The following is a 10,702-nucleotide window of genomic DNA, read 5'->3' as shown; positions in this document are numbered from 1 at the left end:
TGACTTTTTTTCTGAGACATATCTAGTTCTCCCCATGTGACTGCAGGAAAGCACTCTCTTGCTCTCTCGGCCACTAGATTCCATTACCCTTTAGCCAGCAGAGCTGCTGGGGGTAAGACGGGCAGATCCAGTTACTGGGAGAAAAATTTCTGTTGGGACAGTGTATGGTGAGGGATAAACTGCTGATGAGCTGAACAACTGTGCTCGGTGTTTACCTGCCAAATACATACACATACATGGATATACAGTATACAGTAAGCTGAGACATTTTGGCTCCGTAAACCTGGTCAGGCAGGGGCTTCCTTGTATGTGAAATAGACCACAGATGTCTGTTTGGATTTGTTTAAGACATCCATCTAGGAAAATGTTTTGCTTATTTTTGGACATAATTACATGCCTGTCTTAAGTGAAAGCCCTCAGAATAGATTTCATTCTCTTGGCTTCTGTTTTTCAGGTAGTTTTCCACATGGCAACCACTAACAATGCTTCATTTTGCTGCAGATCCAAAGGCTCTCTTGGATTGGTGTGTGGTGGTTCCAAAGGAGGTCAAACTCCATGTTCATGTTCCTGCCTCTTATTTCAAGACCAGCACTCAGTTTAAATGTGTTAATTCTTTTCTTTTTCTTTTCAACAATTCTTTATTAAAACTGGAATAACTACAACATTTTATGTATCGGGTTGGTTGTCTAATCATATGTGTAGGAATGAAGTATGACTTAGCTGGTTTGCTTTAATCAGAAAGGCTGAAACATGTTTTTAAAGGTTCTCGCAATAATAAAAACCTTATGGGTGTTTAATACGGTAAAATAAAATCACCTTTTTAACAAAAGTTTAAAAGAAAATCGTTATTTCTTTATTATTCAACAACATGGCACAGTAACAAAGCCTCATGTTGCCAAGGCTAGTTGTTCAATGCTGTAAAAAATTAATTATTTTACATTTACAAAGGTACTATTTTATTAATTTTGTGTTCAAAGAATATGAGCTCTTGTCGTGGATCCCCTGGCCTTAGCCTGCAAAAATGTCACTCAAACTAATATGTACTGACCAATAAGAGATTCAAAATGACCACAAGGAGACACAAAATGACCAAAAGAGGATGCAAAGAAACTGCAAAGAGAAACAATACCACAAAAATATGCATAAAAACAAAAAGAGTCACAGAATGACCACAAAGACATGCAAAACCACCACAACGTCTGTGTTTCTTGCTTCTATGTAGGTGAGGTGGTGGGGGTTTTTGCATATCTGTGCCCAGGTGCCCATTGTCTCATGATCTGTTCTACTTGCTTTTTCTTTCAGATTTTGTAAGATACGGCTAATGTGATACAATCATATAATAGACTGGTTGTTATTCTGTATTTCAATATGAAATATGATATGTTTGTCATTCTTTGTTTAGTTTTTTCACCTTCATAGTTTCAGAGGGCCACTGCAAATCCTGCCAAACAGGTGGATGAATCCCTGCGTGAAAATAAAAAACAGGGTTGAGTTGGATTAACCCCACAAAATCCACTTTTCAAAGCAAACACCAAACTTCACTTCACAGACTTTATCCAGAATGTTGCCTCGTCCACGTAGCAACACAAAAATCCTCCCTGATTATAGGTCAATTATTTAATTTGAACGTTATTTCGCAGCCAATCAGGGAAGAGCTGTCTTTATACGTCGGGAGGCGTGCTCTGATTGGTCAAACCCTCGGGTCAGCTGAGTTGAATGAGGTATAAATATTCCTCAGAAGTTTTGTCAGCTGCAGTGTGTGTGTGTCTGTGTGTATGTGTTAGTGTGGACGAAAAACGGCGTGCGCGTGTGAATTTATTTATTGGAAACCTTCTGAACTTAATTATTTTGCACTAAATAATATTTAAGGTAAGTATTTTAATATTGCGAACAAATTGCTGTTAGCTAGAAATGAAGCTAAAGTTGTTAACTTCTGTTTAGCGGGGGACGAGGAAGTTGTCTTAATGTCTAACAGTATTTTTTGAGCGTTTGAAGCGCTAACAATATAATGTCGCCCCTTTAATGAGCCACCTGCCCCTTAATTAACGTAAAGCAACCCTCTCTGACTGCACTGACGCTGCCACGTCGTTTTTTTCCAGGCAGCTTTTGCTAAAACCACAGGAAAACAGCCCTCTCCAGACTGTCACCATGGTCGCTACAAGCACACTGAAGTGCAAAAGCAGCGAATGTATATCAGAATTGGTTGACCGAAGATATGACCAGGCTTGCATTGAGAAAGGTAAGCACACCCACTTTTTTCCTGTGTGTTTTTTTTTTTTTGTCTGTACAGATAACCTGCTGGTTGCTGGATACTTCCAGTTGTGTGCTTGTTTATCCCTGCCTGTGTGGTGCATGGCTGCAGCAGTGGAGGGGAGGGGTGCGGGGAGAGGGAAGTCAACAGAGGATGAAGTCATCCCTTCAGCTTCTCTTCACAACAGCAGCCTGCATATTAGCAAATTTAACAGCATTTTTTCTGTCAAAAGCTAAATGATTGTGTTGCAAAATCCATATTGATTAGTATCCTTTTGGTTTTGGACTGTTTAGCTGTCTGTCTGTGATGTTGACTCATATCCACACAAACCAGAGGGGATGTAAAAGCAGCCCAATCCCCCAAATCCCTTATTTATGTATGATTTAGGACTGGTCAAAACTTAAGGAAAAAAATCTCAATTTTATTAGTGCATGTTGGCATCTTCATATAGCCATCTGTTATCCTGCAGTTTGTATGTTAACCCTTTGAAACCTGGATTGGCATCACTTTTCATGTGCTGAATTCAGACCCTTTCACATGTATTCAAACCTTAAATCTCCAAATAAATTGGCAAAAAGCAATCAACAGCTTGGCAAGAAGTGTTCAGGATTTTGCTTTTTTTTATAAAAAAAAAAAAAAAAAAGCTTATTGCCTTCCCACATTTTTGAAAGAAATTAAGCCAGTTTGCCCAGGTTTCAAAGGGATAGTTCTATTTTTATTTTTATTTTTTTTTAAGCTTAGATTGTATGGGGTTCTTATCCATAGTGAATGTATTACATGGTGTATATGGCGATTGGCACACCCCCAGTTTGGAGAAGCAGGCTGGAGTCTAAAATGGAAGCTAGGCAGTGTACTGCTGTTGATGGGGGTCAGCAACAAAACATTTTAGCCTCCTTAAAAGAGTCCCCAATATGAAAAATAAAATAAAATAACCACTATCAGATTAAGTATACACTAGACTTTGTTGGGGAAAAAGAATAATTTCAGCTCACTGAAGACGGGAGCTACTGGTCTACTACTGCTTTGGTTGTTATTTTTTTGTCATTGTGTGATGTAAGTGAATCTGAACTAACCATTTTAAACCTCAAAGTTGTACTATAACACTAACTATTAACTTACTGTTCGAGGCATCTATAGACCTGTAGTTCAGTGTTTGGCAATGTTAAATCACTATTTTTCTCAGTGTGGTCTGGCTCTGTAAAGACTGATACAACAGCTACATCCACCCATTGGATATCACTGTCTGATGATAATGTAAAGCTGTGAAAACACTGTCATTATAGCATACACTTTAACGTATAGATTTTTTCAAGGTGAATTTTTTTATGCAGTTAAAAGGCACTCCAAAGGAGTACATTGCTTAGATTCTGTGTCAGACTCCAGTCGGATTCTTTAAACTTGGGGCGCGCAAACCATCATCCACTGTATGTAATATACTATCTAAGTACCCCATACAATCCAACTTAGAAAAATTTGAACTATCCCTTTATGTAAGACATTGGGTACTGGTCCCTAAAGGTTCAACTTGTTTTCCCAGAACTGGATTTCTGGGATCACTGCTTGGCTGAACCCCAGAGGAATGCAGATGTCACTGAAGACAGAACATGTCAACAGCTGGCCAAGATGTTTGAAAACTGCCTGTCACGAGCAAAGAAGACAACGCTGCACTGCTCCTCTGTGCTGGTACCAGAGAAGCTCACGCGGAGAATAGCTCGTGAAGTCCTGCGGCTGGCGTCTTGCGAGCCCTGCGGCCTTCGAGGCTGCGTCCTCTACGTCCACCTGGAGCTGGAAAAGGGCTGCAAGCGGCTGGAGCGCATCGTGTACGATGCTACCGTGGTGCCCACGTTTGAGCTGACGCTTGTGTTCAAGCAGGACGGCGCTGCCTGGCCCAGTCTACGGGACTTTCTTTTTATGGGAACCTGCTTTGCCCCAACTTTTAGGCACGTACTTAAACTGAGTCCAGGTTTCCGGCTCGTGAAGAAAAAACTGTACTCCTCCTCGGCTGGTACTGTGGTAGAGGAGTGCTGAATAATGGGAGGGGTTAGAGCGGGATATCGGGTTTCCTTTGGGTTTAGCACTTCTGCCCAAATGTATGTAAACGACACTCACGTGGTGTCATATTTTCTACAATGTTTTTGTACAATACTGTTAATCAGTTCAACTATTAGCAGCCAGTTGGTTCAGTTTAGAACTTGGGATGTAAAGTTAAAAGCTTATGTATAAATGATCCTGATAGTTCTGGGTTTGGCTTCAGTGTTTCTAAGTGCATTTTTTATCAGCAAAATTGTAAGATTCTGGATGGGTTTCTAATCCGAGCATTTGTTGCTCAAACACATTTTTCGATTGTACATTTTTGCCGATGAATGTAAAACCATGTTCACATCAACATGTTTCAGAGGGACATACTGTGGGTACACTTTTGTTAAAGACACTAGCCACTTTGTTGATGCATCTGTGTGTTTCCAGATACATTGAATGTGTTCAGCAGCAGTAAACACACCTCAGCTTGAATAGGAGTTAGTCTTTGGGGGCCATATGTAGCTTGTTGTGCAATGCTGTGTTTTAGGGCTGCGGATGTTTTTTGTTTTTTTTTTTTTTAAGACTGAATGTCTTGTGAAGATGCTGCTGTCATGGTGTGGGCTTCTCACACTAGGGGATTGTAGATGCCTTAAATGTTGTAGTTTTTTTTTTCACTCAGATCACAGCTATGTGTGTGTTTAGTGTAAATGTTTTATTGCATTTTTTATTTTTATACCCTCTCCCAGACACCTTTTTCAATGCAGAGCCTTTATAGATTATTAAAAAGATGGTTCGCCCAAATGTAAAAGCGTTTTTGTTTTTATGTAATTTGTTAACTTCTAGACGTGCAAAGAAATTACCGGTGGTCCAGCACATGTGATTTTGGTGAATTCCCTACAATTTTTTTTAAATTTTATTTTTAAATGCCATTAGAACTTCCTGTTGAAGGAAACAAGGTCTTGTCTGCTAGACAATAAAAAATTGAAACCTTATTACCCTTGCTAGACTTGATTCATTGCAGTTTGTTCAAATAATTTTGTCTGTTTTGTTCATCACTGAGCATTACTTTGCATATTCTGCAACCATGACCGAGCCTGCCAGACTGGAGTGGGCAAGCATCAATGGCACAAAGCAGGCTTTCTAAACGGGCACACAAGACCTTTACAAGAATGTGATGTTTATTATGTGTGGTCCTCAATAGTATGACAAAAGAACTTTCAGTTTTACATCACGGAGGCCACCAGCAGTCCCTGTAGAACAACTTTTATAGGCATCACAATGTTTGTCTAATTTATAGAAACTTGGGAGATTCAGTTACTGATCTTGGCCCTTTTTCGTGAATCCTGACACTTATCAGTGTTAAAGGTCCATATTATGCTCATTTTTAGGTTTATATCCCGGAGTACTCTTAAAAACTGGAATGTAGATGGGAATGAATAATGCAATTTCTCTGCACTAATATTAACCCTATATCCTGACTATGATCATAACAGGGATAAGCCTCATAAATGTCTATGTAAGCGCACACTCAAATACAAAGGGATCTATTTTGAATAGTTATATTTCAAGTTCAAAACAGTCTATATAGTATATTTGTGACATCACAAATTCACCAGAGTCCTGACAGCTTGTTAAAAGGCACAGTTTCTGAATTGAAACTGTGTATTTCTCTGTGGAGTGTTTGGATTCCTTCAGTTTCTTTTGTAGCCTTTTTAGTTTACCTGCTTCAAATTAGAAAATAAAAGAAATGGAAATCCGATTTTGTGCAATATGGGACCATACATTTTTTATTTATCCCATCTCCTCCAACAGGGCTGTTGAGAAACGTTTTCAGGTAAGATCAAACATAAGTAGCAACTTGTGCACTGCTGTAGCTGTTTATGAAAGAGCATCAGCTGCTTGTGGTGCGAATCTGCAGAGTTTGTGTGACATTTCTCTCGCTGTCTTTAATTGAGGCGTCTCCATAGTGATTTTGTGGGCATCTGTCAGCTACACAAATGAGATTCAGATGAAATAAAGGTTGTGGCACTTGTGTGGGACATTTGTAGTTATGACATCTGTGCTTGTGACCTTTTTCTCCAACTTAGCTTCTCATCTTAACTAAGTAGGCTATAGATAGATTGGTGTACGGCATGTTGATTACATAGTGGTTTTACTGGTTATACTGTCGCGTCATTCTTGCACAAAGCGGTGAACTGGGGTCACGTTGTTACAGTAGGTTAACGACAAAAAGCACATGATCTTGTGCAAGATGCAACATAGTCATTGTGAGGGGACAAAGCACCAGTGATCATTTACTCTGTCACATACGCAACCTCGCCTGACCCCTTTCCCTTGCTGTGCTAATGTGGGTCAGCAACACAATTTGGCATTGTGGGGCCCATATTAGTGTGAGGTCTGTCTATGAAGAGTCATACTAATATGCTATAATGAATAATCCAAAAAAGTATGTTGTATAGAAAACAAAGTTCAATACCATATTTGAAGTCTCTTTATAGATAACAATATATATCAAACTATTCCTCTAAAAACAGTAGCCTGCTGTAGCCCAGTCTTGTGATTTATTGATTGATTTAGATTCACTGACACCCATGCTACACCCTCTGCTGAATTTCATCAGTTTACTAAGCCATGTAATGATCTTTAAGCCCCTTTTACATTGTGACACTTACAGTATGACATCCTTGGTTTATGCTGTATGTTCAAAGAAAGGCAGCAAATGCACATACCAAGTGCCAGAAAAACGTAATTAATCCAGCCTCCTCCGGCCTCTTGGAAAAGTACTGAGGGCCCTTTGAGGCTGCTGCAACCAAAAGAATCTGAGCTGCACTGCACTGGCTTGGCAGATCATTCACTGAAGCTCATGAATCTATTGGTGGTACTTGAAATTCTCAGTGTCAACATGATTCATCCCAGCCCCGCAAAGTGTGGGTTTCAGTGACAGTACCATGTTGTGAAACGCATGCTCCCCCTGCTACAGCTGCAGAGTCAATCACAGTGATCAGAATGGCCACTCATGCCCGCTGCATTCATAGCAGATACTACAGACTTGACAGCCTACAGATGTTTACCAACTTTGAGTCCCACTCCACCCCGGAGGTGTCCAAGTCACCGGATAGGCCTGTTTGTTCCTGAGATGAGCTGGGCTTGGGTCCATGTTTCCTCCTGACCCATGGGGCACGTCTTTCTGAGAAGGTGGATATCTGATGAACATGGCATAAGGGTGCACGCATGTCACACTGGGATCCAGAGTGATTCAGATATGTTTATCTGTCTCCTGGGGGCTTAATCTATGTAAACAGTGCATTTTTTGGCTTTGCATTTTCAACTTTTATTTATGTTAAGTTACATCAAAAGATAAAGACTCCCAAACAGCAGAGAATGCAAAGTGAACTCCTAAAATAGTGTTGCGCTGGTAAACACAAGCTTGCTGTTTGCTCTTTATTGACGTTATAGCCCATGATTTCTGGGTATTGAAATTCAGATCTTTCTAACACATGCCTCTTGCTGCAGTGGGAGCTGGCATCATGCAAAGTTGGTGAGTGGAGTTTTAAATATACTATGCATTGCCAAGTTGCACATAAACACATTTGCACTGAGTCTGACAGGAGTTAACACATGCTGAGGTACAGCGCCTGTAGTAGGGGAGACCGAGGGCAATTATATAATTATATGAATATTTATACAGTTTTGATTCAAGCTGAATTAATTGTTGAGTGGATATTTAATTGTTTTAACTACATTTATATTCTTAGTAGTTTATTTTAGTCCTTGGTATTTCTATGAAGGTGTTGAGTGTGATATTACAGTTACCTCCGTATGCTTTCACAATCTCCCCTGTGTGTGGGGGCTGATGCAACGTTTGACTTCCAGTGTTCCAGTCATTGCTGTGACTACAACATTGCTTGTAAAAACATTTGATGAATGTCAACAAGTAGAACACCGGTACAAGTTACGTACATAAAAAATGTATCCAAAGAGTTGAGGAGGATTTTGAATAGTGACATCAAAACCAAAAATTGTTACAATTGCCCACACATAACAGCTCAGCTATCTCACCACAACTTAAATTGTCACATAGCATTAGCTGCAGTATTGGAGATTGACTCTTAATAGCAAACAAGTTAATGTTATGTTAACTAACTTTATTTGCGGCTACTTCATTAGAATTAGATGGCGATTGTGTGTGAATGTAACTAAATGTGATGCTAAAACTTTCACATGAACTTGTCTATGAACCGTTTTCATCGGTGGTGGTGGTTGTGTAACAATGATGAACAACAACTTCCATGATCCCACTGTACTTCACAATGTCATCAGTCTGTCTTTTTGGTAGAAATAATTTAACTGCACATTTAAATTGTACTTGGCATGGTGTGGTTACTTCATGCCTCCTCAGTTCTTCAGCACTTCAAGTGCTGCTTCATGAACTGTTGATAAACTTGATATCTGACACAAGTGTAGCCACCCATCATCTAAATACAGCATTAAAATGATTGCAAGCACATGACTAAAAATTGGTTGCTGCGTGTGGTCATAGATTCCTTGCAGTCCTGAGTTCTTCACAGTGTGAAGTACAGACAGTGCTTTCCCAAGAACTTGATGTCTTATTTTATTTTCTATTTTAGTGGCTCAAGCTTTGCCTATGTTTTGGTTTTTACATAAGTCTACGATGTTGAGCCCCTCTTGGATCGATTGTTATTCAGCTATTTACCTCTGGATGAATAATTTCTTAAAATCTTCTCTCATCATAACAACTTGGTTAAGACTCGTTATTTTGAGTAACTAAGTAGAAAGTGGGTGAAGTTCTTAAATAAAACATTATGCAAGTGAAATGAAACAAAATAGGCCCAACAGACACATGATGCACATTTTACACAGCAGCGTATTCCCTAAAAAAATAAGGGTATTTTGAGATGTTGCTATGCTATTCACAGCAGTGTAAATGGAGAGTTATTTAAGTGCCACTACAGTGTTTATCTGGCTGTTGGTGTGTGACCTTCTCTGCCTCTGGAAGGTTTGGAGCTGACAACTCCTCCATAACTAATGCACTGCTGGCTTCAAACATGGATTTCTCTGGCATCTGACGAGTGGGCGTTGTCTCACTTTTGACCTTTTATGGGGAACTGCTGGAAGTAGGTTGTTGCCTGGGTGAAAATCACCTTCATGACAATGGCCCCTTGCATTAATAAAAATAAAAGGATTTATTTGAATTCTTTATAATAAACTCCTATTGGAAAAGCAAGAAGCATTCCATAAATCCAGTGCTCTTATTAACAGAGGCCAAGTTTATTTACTGTATCTTTTCTGACACACATAGAACTCATTAAGAAAGCTCTGTGCAATCCAAAAAAGCTTCTATCGTGCAAAAGAAAATATTGTATGAAGACTGTAGTAAGTGTACATGCCAAGACGAAGCCCTCGGGGAAACATAATATAAGCAGCCAGTGTGACCCTTGATGTAAAAGCACATTTCTGGTGTCAGTCTTGCTGATAAGTTCAAATGGGTTGCGCAGAAACTCGGAAATTAAAAGGGGAAGTGCTTTAGGCTGACCTATCGTATTTTTCTTGCTCATTCCTTCCAGTTAATTGTCAAAATACAGTCATAAAACTGACGTTGTTTTCCCCCAAAAAGCATGATAACAGCTCTGTGGAAACTTGTTTCAATTGCAGCTTCTTTGAAAAGAATAGAAATTATCATCACTAATATATGTTGCAGCTCATTTGTTGTTGCCTGAGAGTGTGTAGGAGTGGTGAAGTGGCCATGACCCCTTTCACACTTCACTCTTCATTATTGTTAATTTAATACAGTATCTTTATATTTATTCTGCTTCACCTAATTAGCATTCAGAATCTCCCTCTCTTTGAATAAAACCTAGCCAAGGTTAAATCTTCTGTGTCATATTCTGTGCATTATTATGATCCAAAAATAGATTTGTATTCTACTCAAGATTCAGGTTAAAGTACAATAAGAGACTCTTCTTATTGGTGTTGCTATAATTTTCTCTTCTGTTACTTACCTAATGTGGTTGTACAATGCTTTCATCATTACACAGATGAAATGATACTGAAGTGTGTGTGTTCCACTTTGCCATTCTTAGGATGCTCTACATCTGTTTTTTTTTTTCACTGATTCTGGCAGCTGTCTTTCAAAATGTAATAAATTGTTGTGCATTTATATACTGGTCCAAGCAGAATTGGTTGATGTTTTGATGCCAGTTTATAGATTACTTTCTTTTGGAATGGCTGAAGAGTGTGCTGTTAGAATTGCAAGTACAATTTATGTGCACTAGTGAAATAATGTATAAACTGATAACGTTATTTCGGGATTCATGTTGTGGCCTAGGAGGCTTGGAGTGTCACAACCCAGATATGTCACTGCCATCTTGTGGACAAAAGAAAGACTTAATATGCTACCTCAAAAATGACTTA

General features: G+C 39.2%; 1 protein-coding gene across 1 annotated transcript; it reads left to right on the top strand.

Moving 5' to 3' along the window:
• Positions 1 to 1,714: 1,714 nt before the first annotated feature.
• LOC121962204 (DNA damage-inducible transcript 4-like protein) lies at positions 1,715 to 5,262 on the top strand. The gene is made up of 3 exons (XM_042512423.2): positions 1,715 to 1,869; positions 2,100 to 2,239; positions 3,789 to 5,262. The coding sequence occupies exons 2-3, from the start codon at positions 2,149 to 2,151 to the stop codon at positions 4,277 to 4,279; spliced, it is 582 nt and encodes a 193-aa protein (XP_042368357.1). The 5' UTR covers positions 1,715 to 1,869; positions 2,100 to 2,148; the 3' UTR covers positions 4,280 to 5,262.
• Positions 5,263 to 10,702: the final 5,440 nt, after the last annotated feature.

Source organism: Plectropomus leopardus, chromosome 23 (genome assembly GCF_026936395.1).
Source record: "Plectropomus leopardus strain MGB_pleo_1.0 chromosome 23, ASM2693639v1, whole genome shotgun sequence".
Classification (NCBI taxonomy): domain Eukaryota; kingdom Metazoa; phylum Chordata; class Actinopteri; order Perciformes; family Serranidae; genus Plectropomus; species Plectropomus leopardus.
This window is presented reverse-complemented; position numbering and strand designations above follow the sequence as displayed.